At 40.2% G+C, this 14,647-nt stretch overlaps 10 protein-coding genes across 10 annotated transcripts; all 10 read left to right on the top strand.

Annotated features, from left to right (window-relative positions):
* Positions 1–140: 140 nt before the first annotated feature.
* Positions 141–2,297, top strand: LSM04_004567 (uncharacterized protein; the record flags this gene model as incomplete). The annotated part of the gene is made up of 1 exon (XM_067336780.1): positions 141–2,297. One exon carries the CDS (start codon positions 141–143, stop codon positions 2,295–2,297), a length of 2,157 nt encoding a protein of 718 aa, XP_067188872.1.
* Positions 2,298–3,024: 727 nt separating this feature from the next.
* LSM04_003552 (SUI1 domain) lies at positions 3,025–3,909 on the top strand (the record flags this gene model as incomplete). The annotated part of the gene is made up of 1 exon (XM_067336779.1): positions 3,025–3,909. The coding sequence occupies one exon, from the start codon at positions 3,025–3,027 to the stop codon at positions 3,907–3,909; it is 885 nt and encodes a 294-aa protein (XP_067188856.1).
* Positions 3,910–4,326: 417 nt separating this feature from the next.
* On the top strand, positions 4,327–4,584 carry LSM04_001854 (uncharacterized protein; the record flags this gene model as incomplete). Its single annotated transcript, XM_067336778.1, has 1 exon — positions 4,327–4,584. The coding sequence occupies one exon, from the start codon at positions 4,327–4,329 to the stop codon at positions 4,582–4,584; it is 258 nt and encodes an 85-aa protein (XP_067188829.1).
* A 353-nt stretch (positions 4,585–4,937) lies between these two features.
* On the top strand, positions 4,938–5,507 carry LSM04_003836 (uncharacterized protein; the record flags this gene model as incomplete). Its single annotated transcript, XM_067336777.1, has 1 exon — positions 4,938–5,507. One exon carries the CDS (start codon positions 4,938–4,940, stop codon positions 5,505–5,507), a length of 570 nt encoding a protein of 189 aa, XP_067188863.1.
* A 349-nt stretch (positions 5,508–5,856) lies between these two features.
* LSM04_005965 (uncharacterized protein) lies at positions 5,857–8,118 on the top strand (the record flags this gene model as incomplete). Its single annotated transcript, XM_067336774.1, has 1 exon — positions 5,857–8,118. One exon carries the CDS (start codon positions 5,857–5,859, stop codon positions 8,116–8,118), a length of 2,262 nt encoding a protein of 753 aa, XP_067188893.1.
* Positions 8,119–8,504: 386 nt separating this feature from the next.
* Positions 8,505–9,035, top strand: LSM04_001998 (Fcf2 pre-rRNA processing; the record flags this gene model as incomplete). Its single annotated transcript, XM_067336773.1, has 1 exon — positions 8,505–9,035. The coding sequence occupies one exon, from the start codon at positions 8,505–8,507 to the stop codon at positions 9,033–9,035; it is 531 nt and encodes a 176-aa protein (XP_067188832.1).
* A 324-nt stretch (positions 9,036–9,359) lies between these two features.
* LSM04_007582 (uncharacterized protein) lies at positions 9,360–9,656 on the top strand (the record flags this gene model as incomplete). The annotated part of the gene is made up of 1 exon (XM_067336772.1): positions 9,360–9,656. The coding sequence occupies one exon, from the start codon at positions 9,360–9,362 to the stop codon at positions 9,654–9,656; it is 297 nt and encodes a 98-aa protein (XP_067188925.1).
* A 380-nt stretch (positions 9,657–10,036) lies between these two features.
* Positions 10,037–10,411, top strand: LSM04_007696 (uncharacterized protein; the record flags this gene model as incomplete). Its single annotated transcript, XM_067336771.1, has 1 exon — positions 10,037–10,411. The coding sequence occupies one exon, from the start codon at positions 10,037–10,039 to the stop codon at positions 10,409–10,411; it is 375 nt and encodes a 124-aa protein (XP_067188927.1).
* Positions 10,412–10,668: 257 nt separating this feature from the next.
* Positions 10,669–12,321, top strand: LSM04_000783 (protein of unknown function DUF5614; the record flags this gene model as incomplete). Its single annotated transcript, XM_067336770.1, has 1 exon — positions 10,669–12,321. The coding sequence occupies one exon, from the start codon at positions 10,669–10,671 to the stop codon at positions 12,319–12,321; it is 1,653 nt and encodes a 550-aa protein (XP_067188814.1).
* Positions 12,322–12,700: 379 nt separating this feature from the next.
* On the top strand, positions 12,701–14,176 carry LSM04_008393 (zinc finger protein; the record flags this gene model as incomplete). Its single annotated transcript, XM_067336769.1, has 1 exon — positions 12,701–14,176. The coding sequence occupies one exon, from the start codon at positions 12,701–12,703 to the stop codon at positions 14,174–14,176; it is 1,476 nt and encodes a 491-aa protein (XP_067188940.1).
* Positions 14,177–14,647: the final 471 nt, after the last annotated feature.

Raw genomic sequence — 14,647 nt, 5'->3', positions numbered from 1 at the left:
CTTCTTCTTTCTTTGAATTTTCTTGAATTAATTTCTTCTTCATATCGTATGAAAAAACCTTGAATACTTCAGTGTGTTCTTTTGTAGCATCCTATATTTTGGTGTGGTGAAGGGTGAGTTGTTTTGTCTTGTCTTGCGTGATGGATGCGTATAACTCGCTGAACAATCGCGTTGCCTCGCTGGAGGAACTCTTCCACCGGAGTGAGTCGGCCGTGTCGGTGTTGCTGCAGCGCGTAAAAACGCTGGAAGAATACGTGTCGGTGAGTGAGGCACGAAGCCGCGGCGAGGGCACCGCCCGCACAGACGAATTGAGAGCGCGGCTTGAAAGGGCATTGGAGTCGCAGCACGCCAAGACCGAGGCACTGCAGAACACCGCACAGCAGCAGGCGGCGATGGTGCAGAAGGTTGAGGAGCGTCTTGGCGGTTTTGTGAGGGCCATGGAGCAGAAAATTAACAGCGATGTTGGTGGATGCCTTCAGCGGATTCAGGCATTAGAGTCGTCAATGGTGGCAGCCGTACGGAATTTGGAATCTTCCGTCCATTCGCAATCCTCTGCAATAAAGTCAGTTGAACAACTCATGCGAGCTGATTTACAATCTATGCAACAGAGAATAAGTGGTGAGATTGTAGCTGCTCGTCAACATGTTGAAACAGTAGAAAATGATCTTCGTAAGAATTTGAATGAGGCAAATAATTCAGTAGTTGGTGATTTAAAGAATGTTAGCGAAAATTTAATAAGCAGAATTCAATCCAACACAGAGACGATAAATAGTTCACTTGTAGGATTGGATCAAAAAATGCATGCTGATATAAGATCTGTACAAGAGTCTTTAGCACGTGAAATTAATGTGAATCGACAAAGTATAACGGCGCAGGATGCTGGTATGCGAGATTCATTACAGGCTTTACACGGTACTTTGTCCAGTGATATTGCTAATTTATCTTCACGAATGCAAACTTTGGATGCAGCAAATCAGGTATCTCATCAACAGATGCTTGCTGAAATGTCTTCACAACGACAACAAATAGAGATGGTAGACTCTAACTGGCGTTCTAGTCTTGCAGATTTTAATGGTAAGGTACAAGAAGGATTCCAAAACCTAAGAGCATTACAGGGAGCTATGGAAGTTGCAATTCAACAAAGAGTAGCGCTTACCAATATAGAAATAGAAAAGTTAACTAGTGAGCTACACCGCGCCACGGATAATTTGACACAAATGATACAGGTTAGATATACTTTATTGGATAATCTGCGTGATGATATAATTACTAACAAAAATTCACTCTCAACTTTTAGGGATGAATATAATCGTTTGCGTGAAGATTTTAGAGGTCTCTCAATGCTTGCGGAGCGTAGTGCACTACAATTAAGATCGGTGATGGAAGCAGCCGTTAGAGCTTCACATGGTGATTTACTGGAAAGAATTAAACCACTAACTGGTTATCGCTCTGAGATGCATAGTGCCATTACGGCAGCACTTAATAAATTATGGAGTGAGGCAAATGCTACTTTTATTTCTCATCATGATATTCAAATGATGCAAAATCAAATTCAAGTACTAGACAACGCTGTACGTAGTGAAGTAGCATTATTAGCAGATAAGAGACGAGGTTTGAATAAACAATCTGCGGATCAAAAACCTGAAGTAGTTGTAGAAAGTCGTGCAGTTGTAAGTGGTGAACCTAGGGCTCTTGTACAAGTGGATGTTGCTGGAGAATTAAATAATGTTTGGGTTGAGCTTCGAAGTCTTCAGCAAAGACTTGGTGTACCTCGGGACGAGGTTATTAGAATGGTTGATGCTCTTCGTAACCATGTTTTTGACATTGTACTAGAAAAAACAAAAAATAGTGAAGATGAGTTGCGCAGAATTCTTGTGAAGATACAGGAAGATGTTCGTCAAATGATGTCACAACCAATTAAAAATACTGATAGCAGTAAAGGAAAGAAGACCGTTGTTCGTGTGCTAAGCTCTAATGCTTTACACCCATCGCGTTCAATTGAGCTGCCTCCAGTCATGAATAGCAAGGAGAAAGTTCCACCCGAGCAAATGTTAATGTTAAAACCACAGAAGAGTTTAGACTCTCCTCATCGTCCTACATCCTCGGCGGTATCAGCAGATGGTAAAACATCCGACAGTGCTGTTAAGGCCGCTAATCGACTTCCTCCACTTGTACATGTAGCACCACTGCCAGCAACAACAACCACAACACCACCACCGACACCGACACAAATAACAACGACACCACCGACAACAACAAAGGTCCAAGCACCATCACAACACGAATTGTCTCCGTGAGACTTATATTTACACAAACCAATAAAAGGCATAAATTATTTTTCTTTTCCTTGTATGCCTGTTTGTGCCTTTCTGTTATAGTTTTTTTTCTTCTTGGAATGCATGCATCTGGACAGGTTTATCTCATAGATATATTATGTAAGGGGTACTGGGGTAATTATTTGTAGGATGAGCGTAATGTGATTGCAGGGTTGTCACGTTTTTTGTTTCTGTTCCTTGAAACAGTGTGTACACTGGAAAACGATGTTTTTTTTAATTTTTTTGCGTATGTGCATCTTTTGAATTTGGAATTTTTTACGGGGTTCTCCTTTCTTTATCCTACACTATGGGGTTTTATTATTGATATTGTTTTCCCCTTTTACGCAGTTCAGAGTTCACTAGTAATGGGTGCATGTTGTGTGTTCCATGTAGAACTGTTTGTCGAAGACTTGAGTACGTCTATGTGAAGTAGAAAAGCCTTTTTTTTCTTCTCTTATTTGTTTTATTATTGTTCGTCTATTTGAATTAATTCGTTCTCTGTCATTCGGTTGTTATTCTATTTTCATATACTTGCGCTTTATTCATATATGAGTTCCTGTATCGGTGTTTTTTTGTTGTTGTTCTTCCTTCTATGTTCTGTTATTATTCTTGCATTTCGTTTTGCCAGTAAAAAACGAAAAGGAATAATAACGATATTGCGTGTGGTTGCAAATAAATTAAAAAAAAACATAATTTTTTTTCCTCCATAATGGGACGTAACAAGAAAAATAAGTCCTCAGCGGCCCATGTGGTGGAAAAGGAGGGGGAAGAAGAAGAAGAAGTCCTGTCAGAAGCAGGAACACCACAGGAGGCACCGAGTAATGAGCCTGCTAGCAGTCACTCTGATAGTGAGTCCAGTGTGGAGGAGGAGAAGAAAAAAAAGAAAAAGGTTTACCATGGGAACAAACTCAAACGAAATGCCGGTGGAAAAGGAAAGGATACACAAGAAAACTCGTCAGCACTCCAACAGCAGGGAAAAGAAGGAGGAGGAAAGAAAAGTGGTGCAGAGTTGGGAACGGGTACTGTAGCAGCCGACGTTGATGCTTCATTGCAGGAGGCGAAGGATGAGGAGGCCGCCTTGCCACACGGGCCGGTAGATGTTCTTTACTGCCCCATATGTACTTTTCCCGCGGAAATGTGTGAGTTCAGTGGGATGTACGAGCAGTGTCGGCCGTGGCTTCTCGAACATGCGAAAGAACTCGCAGAGGCGGAAGAGAGAGGTCGCAAACGTCGTGTCCTGACAGAGAAGGAACGGCTAGAGCGTCTTGTGCAAGGACGTGGTACAAAAAAAGCAATTGAACGTATTGTTCTTATTGAAGTATCGCAGCGTAAGGGACGTAAAATGACGACCTCGGTGAAGGGTATGGATCTATTTGGCTTTAATCTGAAGGATCTCTCCCGGGAGTGGAAAAAGGCCTTTTCCTGTGGGGCTGGTGTGACAACATCAGAGGAGTCGAAGCAAAACTCAGTTGATATTCAGGGTAACGTGGCTGCGCAACTCATTGAGTTGCTACCGGTGCGTTATAATATTCCGAAGGATGCTATTTACCAAATGGAAGATAAAAAGAAGAAGAAGTGCTATGATGCTGCGTAGCGCTACATGAGTTGGTGAGTGATGGTGTGAGAGTGGGAAAAGGAGAGAAAGAGGGGTGGGAAAGAAGGTGTGCAAAGTAGTATTACTTCAGTTGCACTATCTTGTGTTTTTCTTTTTTTTTCATCTATCTCTTCTTTTTTCTTTTTAAATTCCCTTGTTCTCTTCTTATGCTTGTTGGAAACTAATTTCTCCTTGTTTGTTTATTTTTTCTTTTTGTATTTGTCATTATTGTTCTCCCTTTGATGTTTTTTTTTCTTTCTTCGTACGGTATAGCTGATAGCGTTTTATTATAGTTTTTTTTTTATTTGCACGGTTTGTTGTCTATTATATTCTTTTGCCTTCCCTCTTCTCAAGAAGGAAACTAGAGAAACGGCGAAAAGGTAGAAATAGAGAGTGTTTTTAATTATTGCGTCTCAAATGCCGGTTAATTTCATCAAACGCCTTATTCTATCTGCAGTTGTGACAGAGGGGGCGAAGTCGCCACTCATTCAGCGTGTCGCTCAGAAGACAGCACGAATGGAGCGTGATGCACCGGAAAAGATTGGTGTATGGGTACGGGCCACATATGTGGAGGCGAAGAAAGATGTGGAGAATCTCTGGGCAAAACTACAGGGAGAACCAGAGGTAAATACAGAGAAGAAACAGATTGATGATCGTTCTAATCAAAAGAAATGATAAACATGGGAGAACTTTTTTTTTTATTTCTCTCTTCTGAATTATCTTCTAATGGATTATTCTTTGTTGTTACTGTATGTTTGGAGGTGACGTTATGACTGTGGAGAGTAGGAGAAATTTTCAGTGCTTCTTCTATTATCATTACAAAGAAAAGAAAATAATTCCTTTAATATCAGTATTGTTGACATCTTTTCTTGATATCTCATAGAGATTAGGCTCTCTTGATTTATTTCTTTTATTTTTTATTTTTTATTTTCCTCTTTTACATTTTCTCTAGAATTCTTCTGAGGAAGGCAAGAAAGAGCAAAAGTATAGTACACTATTATTTACAGCCGTAGCGTTTTACCCAGGCAATGAGCACTGTACAGGAGTACGCCCATCTCATTATCGCATCGTCCAGCAACAGTGACGTTGCACATTTAGCGGAAGAAGCACTCAACGCACCGCATATTTTTTTTTTTGCATCATTACTTCGGCTTCCTGCATTGCAGACACTACGTAGGGATGTGGCCCACGCATGGATTGTGCAAGTGATGTCAGTACTGTGCCACGGCGGAGAGCGGGAACTAAACCAACTCCCCAGTGAGGTGTTGCAGCACGTGACACCGCAGATGCACCGCAAGGCGTGTAAGTTGTCTGTACTCACACTCTGTGCTAATGGCGGGCCGTTGCGTTTGTGTGATGTGCGGGATATCACCGCAGTTACAACACCAGGCGATGCTGAAGCGCTGCTTGTCGATATGATGTCTGACGGACTGCTGCGCGGCCGCATTGATCAGCGGGGCGGTGTGCTCATGCTGCAGGAGTTCGCAGCGCGGGATGTACCTCGTAAAGATGTGGCGATGATGCGTGAAAAACTGGAGAATTGGTGCAAGAACTGCGATGCGCAAATTACTTTGTTGAGGGAATTGATGAGGGAATAAGGGAGAGAGAGAGAGTGTGTGTGTGTGTGTGTGTGTTTGTGTGACGGTGTGGGGTGACCTGTGAGGGTTGTGATGGGGTTTGTCGTGTAACATTGAAGTGAAGAGAAGCGAGTGTAGCTCAGGACACTTATAGATGTACCCTTCTCTTCCTGCTTCCTTCATTTTGATTTTTCTTTCTTTTTTTTTTTTCCGTGACCTCTTCTCAGCAAATAGTTGAGAGAGGAAAAGAAAACAAAACGAAAGCTTTTTCGAGTGTATTTGCAGATTTCCCGTAAACCTCCTCTCTCTATCCTACTGCAAAAAAAAAAAAAGAAAAATTGAGAAAGAAGTTTCAGAAGTTCAAATGTCCATGTCATCATCTGCTAGTGTTACTGCCGCATTATGGGATGGTTTGCCACTCACAGTAGAAGAACTTGCAGTCATGTATAGGCGTACTCGTCGCCTCAATAAAAACCTTTGTGCATGTATTGATTCTTTTCGTGTTGAGTGTAATAAACTTGCTAATGGTTCTCCTTATGCCGTTCAGGCGCTTCAGAATCTCCTTCCTGTTGTTTCGGAAGTGGGATCAAGCAATTCCAGTGTCCCAACAGCTTCTACTACTACTACTACTTCTACTGCCACTGCTGTCGTTGTCAGACAGAGCAAAGGGCCCAGAACTCAAAATGGTGTTTTAGAAGGTGTGGTAGTAATGCCGGGTAAGGGTCAACACGCCTCATCTAATTCCGCAGTGGTTGATAGTGCGAAGTCACGGATTTTAAGATTTGTAGAGGATACGACACGTGACCACAAGGAGGAATATAATATGTTACGACTAAAACTATTGGAAATGGAAAGTTCCCAACAACTACTGGTAGCTGCCCGTCAAGATGTGGAGGAGGAGAAGAAACGTTGTGCTGCATTTGCCTCATCTCTCGATATGTGTCGTGGCGAATTGGCCAAATCTCGATCACAGTGTCAATTTTTGCTCAAAATCTTCCGTGAGGGTTACAACAAGAACAAGAACAGTGATGATAACGACAATAATAGTACAAAAAAAGATGAAGTTGATCGTTTTATTGAAGATTTTATCGTAAATATTGGGAAGGTTGACGGAACAAGCAAAATAGAAGAAATGCAAAAGACATTAGGGGAAGAGGATGCGTTTAAGTTATCAATTGGTGTACGTTTAGTTCAGACAGAAGTCGCACTACAGGAATCACAAGCGGCATTAAACTCCCTTAAATCTACAATGGAGCACTTGTCATATGATAATGATCACCTTAAAGCAAGATTTGATACACTGACTGCAGAACGTGACACTCTAAAAATACAAAACACCCAATTGGAGGGACAAGTGCAGCGTGTACTGTCGCTCGTACATGAAGATCGAAGTAGTCAGCAAGATGATGAAAATGTTCCTCTACGAAAAAAAAGAATAGATGAGTGTCAAGACATGACACCTTCTCGCAGGGAGATGATACAACAGTTGCAGAAACTACAGGATGAGAACCGTTCTCTCCAACAAGTTGTACTGCAGTATCAGCGACAGGTAAATGATGCTGAGTTACATGCAGAAGAGATGGCAGATGATGCGAATAAAAAAGATGAAGAGATACGAACATTAAAAGAAGAAGTCTTACACCTACGCAGAGTGACTCATGATAAACGGCTTGAGCTTCAACAAACTAGCCGCTCATGGCAGTCTGCCGCGGCACATTGGGATCAACTTGACAAGGTGCATCGTACCGTGATTGAACAAATGTCTAGACGTCTGATGTTGCATATCTGCACAAGTTTCCTCGCCGCACGTGACGTTGAAAATTCGATAAATGTGGTGGATGATAAACATCTATCCACATCAGGAGCGATAAAGGTCGTAAAAGATAATAAAATGGAGGAGGCTCAGAAATCAACAAAAACAGAGACGTCAACAACGATAGAAAAAGTTGCAGTGACTCTTTCTAGTGATAGTGAGCGAGTAAAGGAACTACTTGAACGTATTGAATCACTTGAATCAGAGCATCGTTCCTTGATGAGACACTGTCAAAAAGCAAATCATGAACTTCGATCTGCTCTTGCAAGCTCACAAGAAGAACTTAGAGAAAAGGAAAACTATATCAAAGTTCTAGAACAGAAACAAGAGTTGAATATGAGGAGTATTGCAACGTTTGAATATCAATGTGACAGTGAATGTCGAAGCAAAGTTTACAGTTATAACAAAAGTGATAGTATAAGTGGCAATAGTATGCATGGTGTTTCAATAACTCAGGAATGTAGCGGGGAACAAGTGTTACCAGATAAATTGAGATTGTTACAGGAAGAAAAGGAATCACTTCATCATCAAATTTTTCATTTAAAAGAAAGAAATTCTACTCTTAATGCTCTTATAGATGATTACCGTAAACACTGTGAGACACTAGAACAAGAAATTAAACATAACGCTGAAACAATGACTCAATTGGTTGTATGTGGTTTTATTTCAACAACTTCTACCGGTATGCGTAGTTCTTCCGCTGGCATTCGTGGTTCTACAGATGCGATTCAAATTCGCAATCTTCAGTATATGTTACAATGTCTACTGAAAGAGAAGATGGAACTATTAAGTAAGCTTAAAGAGCTTGAGGCCAGTTAAACTAAAATTGTTTCATCTTTTGTCTGTTTTTAATTGAATGTTTGTTGTGTATTTTACTTTGTGTAATTTATTGGATATGAGAAAGAAATTATCAAAACAGTCTGATTTCCAAAGTTTTTGTACTCTTTACTTCTTTTTGAATCATGTCAATTGATATCTTTACTCTTTGACAGTTAATCCATATTTATTGGTTTATTTTCCTTTCTTTTCTATTGTAATTCTTCTAGTGATATTTTATTACTATTATTATTATTATTATTATTATTATTATTATTATTATTATTATTATTATTATTAGTATCATTATTTTCTTCTTTTATTTTTTTTTTTTGAATTCTTATTCTATTTCTTCTGAAACTAATTTTTTGAGAATAGGGAAAGCTTTAATGAGCTCAGCGTCTATTAAAGCGATGATGGCTAGGGCGGCCACAACGTCCTCAACCTTTTTTAGCGACAGCAACTCGGTTCAGGGACGTGAGCAACGTAAAGAGATGAGGCAAAAGGAGCGCAGAGAACGTGCGTCAACGTTATCGCAGTGGTATGGGATGAAGAAGGCACACATGGGCGCTGAAGAACAGCAAGAACTCGAACTGCTTAAATTCCGTAACTTCATTAATCCCGATTTGAAGCATCAGGCACCAAAGAAGCGCAGTGGCAACGAAACGAGTGGGTTTGTGGAGTTTGGCTTTTTTGCTGGTACTGGACGCAACAAGCGACGACGCCTCAAGTCTTTCGCAGATGAGTGGGTTGCAGAGAACCCGGATCTGCAGCAAGTCGTGGCGAAGCGACTTAAACAGAACATTAGACTGAATCGTAAAACAAAGCAAATAATGGCAAGAAAGGCCGCGAAGGAGGCGGCACGCGCCAAGGCGAAGAAGACATCGAAGAGGATCAAAAAGAATGATTCACTTTTTTGACCACCAGCGAAAAGGGTGTGATGGGGGGAAGGTGGAAGCATTCTTGCAAGAAATAAATCATTAGTAGAATACGTTTAATTTCAGAAAGGGATATTGTTGTTGTTTGTTTTTTCCATAAGAAAATGGTGAAGTGGTGCTCTCCATATCTTGTCTATTTATTCGACTTTATTTAACTACTCCATTTGCTGTATCACTATTATTATTATTATTATTATTATTATTATTATTATTATTATATTTTTTTCTTCGGTTCTTCTTCCCTTGATTTCTTTTTGTATTAACTATTTGAAATGGTAAATTTCGTACAGGTCAATAGAGGAAAGGATGCACCCCCGACTAGCACCTCATCAAAGCACAGAAGTTCAAAGCGCTGCTGAAGATGTGGCAAATGACGCGACAGTACTTGCTGCTCTTCTTTGTAACACATCAATGGTTGGTATGTACCGCATTCAAGAGCACTCACAACGACGTGCTAGAGACTTGCTTGAACATGGTAAGTTAGTGGGGCGTTTGAACGTGGAGAAGTACCATCCACTGCAGGAGGACGTGGAGTTTGTGAGTTTTTCTTTGCACGAGACTGTAGAGGGTGGTCGTGATGCATTGCAGCGAATGCATCACTGAGTAGGACGACTTATTGCTGCCACGCAAAGGACAGACACGGCGACAGTGTTATAATGACATTAACTATGGATGATGAAAGTAAATGATGTGCCAGTGAGTGGGGGAAAAGGAAGTGTATCATTGATATTGTACAGTTCTTTGGAGTTGGGGTTGGGAGTTTAGCTAGGGCAGAATCAATCCCCTAGGAGTACTGAGTGTAAAGATTTTTTTGAAATTTATTTCCTATGTTTGCGCATATGTGTCTTGTCTTTTTTGATTTTTATATCTTTTCTTGAGTATATATATATATATATATATATATATATATATCTTCTTCTTTTCCCGTTTTCTTTTATTCGAAAAAAAAACGACCCTTCTTTTCTTTTCTGCTGAAGAAGGTGATGTCGCGCAGTACTGTTTTTGGTCCTGGATCGCAGTTTTCTTTTACCAAGTTCGGTGCCTTGAGGCGTACCAATAGTAACGTTGTACTGAATAGACGTGTAAAAGATATTTTTAGGCTTGAGAACCAGAAACACATCCGCAGTGACGTGGACCGCGAGCGGCGGTATCGTTTCTGCACAAAGTGCGGTATTACAACAGTGACAATTAACTTTAGCGCAGTCCCATCCGCACGCATAGGACTTTGGGGTCGTTGTGTCAATGACAAGGATTACACTCATCACAACTTTGTGGAGCTCTCGCGTCGGGAGTACGAACAGCTTCGTGACTCACCTGTGGAGAAACGGGTGCATTGGTGGCGCTATGAGCGACAGTGACAGCACGTAAAACTGGTCGGACTCATATAGTGAGTGAGAAACCACGACAACAAACATACAAGAACAAAAAATGAGTGAAAAAGATAATGACATGTGTTTCTTTGTTTTTCTCTTTCTACTTTCAAAAAAATTCTTTTTTTTTGTTTTTTTTTTTTTATGGTTACTCAAATTTGGAATTTCCATACATGGGTGTACGTGTATATATACATCTCCAAGAATGATTTGAGTGTGTGTGTGTGTATTTCCTACAGACTTTCATGAATCTCTATAAATGGCAGCCATGCGAGGAGTATGAGGAAGTCTCTGATACAGCAAAGGGAAATATTTCGCTTAGTCTCGGGAGTAAATGCAGTTCCTCTGATGACCTAGATTCATGGATCGGTGCCTCAGAGGAAAATGAGGTTGAGTGCCTTATAAAAATGCGACAGCGATTAGAACTTCTACATGAACGTTTAATGCGGTATAGTGAGCAACATGCAAGTGTAAAAGGACTCTCAAAGCTTTCTCGACGTCTAAAGAGGGAGTTGAAATTAGTTGATGATACAATACACTCAATCTCAGAAGAGATAGGGGATGTGGAGCCAAAATGCTCACTCTTACATGATGCCAATGTACATCACTATGAGTTGATACTAGCCGCTTTGGAGTGTGAACCAGATGTTGTAAGTGTGTGTACATTGATGCGCCCCACCAGGAAAAAGAAGGAAAAAGAGGAACACGCTGAAGTGGATATTGTCTCCTGTGGTGGTCTGCGCTGGTTAAAGGTGCGTGCAGCATCATCGCAGCGTTTACAGGCGGCAATGATAGAGTGTTGTGGTCGTGATTGCTCTTGTTGCTATTGTGCCCCGGTGTCCAATCTGATCTCATTGTCCCTAATGAAGCGATTGCCCTTTATGCAAGTACCGCAAGTGGTGGTACTTTTCCGTCACCAGCCACCATTAGCAATGATAGAGAGCATACAACACATGGGAGGGCGACCAGTAAGTTACGCTGAGATGCTTGCGAAAATAGGGCATGAAAATACTTTGCAGCAACTTTGGTGTGGAGCAAAGTTTTTACCACCACTTTCTTTCAATGTGGATTTTATCTGCTTTGACACAACTGCATTAGTGGCTCTCTGTTCTGATGCATGTTTTGCTTATGCCCCTGTGGAGAATGTATTGGCGTTACAGAATTATCACGTGATGGCAGAGCAGCAGCGTAAAGAGATGGAAACTCCTTGTGTGAGTGATTGTATTGAACCTGCACTAGAGGTTTACACAAAATGGTATGGTAAAAAAGAGTTTATTGAAAGAATGCATAAAAATGTGATATGTCGTGGTGGTGACGCATCATGTATATCATGTATGCATACTATTGATTTAAAGTGGCTTGAAGACCTTATTGCCGCAAATTCGTCAACTTATAAGTTTGAATCATCTATGAATGAGAGTTTACTGGTTCGTCGCGTGCAGGAGGCATGTAAAACGCGAGAGCTACAAGATTCTATTTCCTGCTTTCCTAACTGGATAATCGCCGATATTACACTGGCAGAATTTCGCTGGATAATGGAGACCATAGCCGGTCCCAAGGAACTGCGTCGAGCACTTTCACTACTGCAATGTTGTTGTGTTGCTACCATTGATCGAAAATCTCTTGAGGGGAATAAACCCATTTTATCTAATGTCTCTCTATTAGCGAAAGGGAACAAGGTATCATTACGTAATCGTTTGGTTTTTGGATTAGGTGATGTTGTAAGTGCTGTGGTCTTGTCATCCAACCGACAAATCGTATACGCGGCACAGGATGAGGGTATTGAACTGTTAGTAATCTCACATCCAGCAAGAGCGCTGGTTGAGCAGAAGGTTTATGGTATGCAAAGAAGAGATGGACCAACTGCTCCTCCTGCCATTGATGCTTGGTATTCTTGATACTGCCTCTTGAAGGTCCCGTTATGAATGATCTTTCAGGGTAACCACAATCTTGATCGCTTAAGGTAAAAGAGAGAAATTATAAAGGAAAATACCAATAAGATGTGAATGAAAAAAAAAAAAAAGAAATGGAATCTGCTCTTGCAGGTTTCTTTTTTCTTTTTTTTTTTGTTTCTCGATTAATTATTTTGCTCACAGTATATCTTTATTTTCTATAATTTAAATACCCATTACTACCAATATGTAGGTATATATATGGTTTGTATGCTTATTTCTCCTTATTCTTTTTACTTTTTTCTTCTTATGACTGAATATCTTGAAATCTAGATATTCAAAGGTTGTATAATTATAATTCTTGAGTAGTCTGTTCTAATACCCCATGGACCTTGTCAGGAACGAGATTTCTTCTTCTGTTTGTCTCCAGTGTGAAGAGTATGGTATAGAACATGTATGGAAACTATTTGTCCAGAAGGAAACCTTAATGTCAGTCGACAGTAAAGAGTACGACATTGTTATAAGTTCTATTGCGCGGCATACCAGCACTGAATTGGAGAAATCTGGAATGGATACAAAACTGTGGCCTGTTTATCGTAAACTTTTCGCTCTACTAAAAAAATCCTTTTGCCCGGATAATGTTGAATGGCTGTCAGAGGTATTAAGCTATTTTCACAATACCTTCTCCCCTCCACTGGAACCCCGTGATTTTTTCTTGGAGTTAATTGTTTCCCTTTTGATGCAAGCACGACGTCAAAAGAAGTTAAGAGAAGCGATGGTAAATACCCCGGCAAGACTTCCTACTTTGAATCATCCACCACCGCGTTTGGTGGTGATATACCGAAGTTTTATTGTAAAGAATAAATCTCTCTTGGATCAATTTCTGGGGAAGCCACCAGAGTTTCTCACATTGCTGTTGGTGAAGGCTCTGGTACACCTTCGGCTGGCGGAACCTGAGACCATTGCAAGTCCAAGTTGTGCTCGCCAATCTTATAAATGCAGTACTTGCCACGTCAGACATGATCAGCCGGGGTATAAGATTCTGTTTTGCGACGATAGAGTAGGTACTGGTCTTCAAGACACTGTAACTCTTGAACAACAATCTGAAGATTTCAACTTGTGTATGGCTTGTGCCTTCTATTTCTACTGCATGACGTCTACAGGAGTTTCACGTGTCATTAAAGAAGTACCGAAAAGATTTAGAGTTTGCTCTTTGACCGGAATTTATATGATTCATCTTTCAAACAAAGACAATCAGATTTGTGTTAAATTTCGCCTTGAACCAAGGGGTGCGCAGCCAATTGTGTGGATTGCAAGAGCAGATATGACTGAACCCCCTCCTTCTTGGCGCTCTCAACTGCAGTTTACTGAATCCACACCACACCAATATTCTCATGATAAAAATAATAATAATAATAATAATAATAATAATAATAATAATAATGAGGATATCTGCGTTATCTGCTTGGAAAACCTCAAGAATGAAATAGTTGTGCGACAGGCACTTTGTGGTCATTGTTTCCATGAATCTTGTGTACAGAAATGGATGCAAAAAGCAACTGATATATGTCCACTATGTCGCCAAAAAGGTGTCTTGACAAGGGGTATTAAATTGATCGATAATCTTCATGAATTCGAGGTACGTATCAAACGTCCATCTGGGTTGAAATGGTTCGTTCTGGTAATAGGTGCTTTGCTTTCCCCAGACGGAGAGTACCACAACTATACTAATATTTCCGCCTGCAGGTCGTTCTTGATCTATCGCTCACTGACTCGTGAGTTTCATGAGAGGGAAGAAAGATTATCTTTTCTACCTCATTATTATCTTCGACATGCTGGGGATTCGAATCTGTATATTTAATACAGTTTTGCTTATTTTTGCTTGTTTTGGGGGTGGTAGAATGGTTTACTTTCTCCTGTTTTATTTAAATAAAGTAACAATTTAAGGAGTGAGTACAAGTATCATCTTTGGAATAGAGTTTTCTTGCTTAGATCGTTCTGTTTTTTTTCTTTTTATTATTTTGGTAATATTTATGCTTATGTTATTGATGAGTCTTTCTTGGATTCTTTTGATGCTTTTTTGTACTCTTTGAAATATGAAATGCAAATTTCAGTAATAATAGTGTTCTTATGCTTATATATATATATATTAACAGAAGTCACAAGGAATAGGAAACGTACTTTTCCTTTACTATTATCCGTATATTGGTTATTGGGTTGGTGACTTTTCCCATTTTTTTTTTTTGTGGGAGATAGAGTAAGTATTCTCTTGTTCTTCTTCCTATCTTGGAAAACAAACATGCTATATTATCTTTTGTTACAATACCATGCC

Source organism: Trypanosoma melophagium (assembly GCF_022059095.1).
Source record: "Trypanosoma melophagium isolate St. Kilda chromosome Unknown ctg34segment0, whole genome shotgun sequence".
NCBI classification, from domain to species: Eukaryota; Euglenozoa; class Kinetoplastea; order Trypanosomatida; family Trypanosomatidae; genus Trypanosoma; species Trypanosoma melophagium.
The sequence above is the reverse complement of the archived record's forward strand: the minus strand, read 5'-3'. Positions and strand labels throughout refer to the sequence as shown.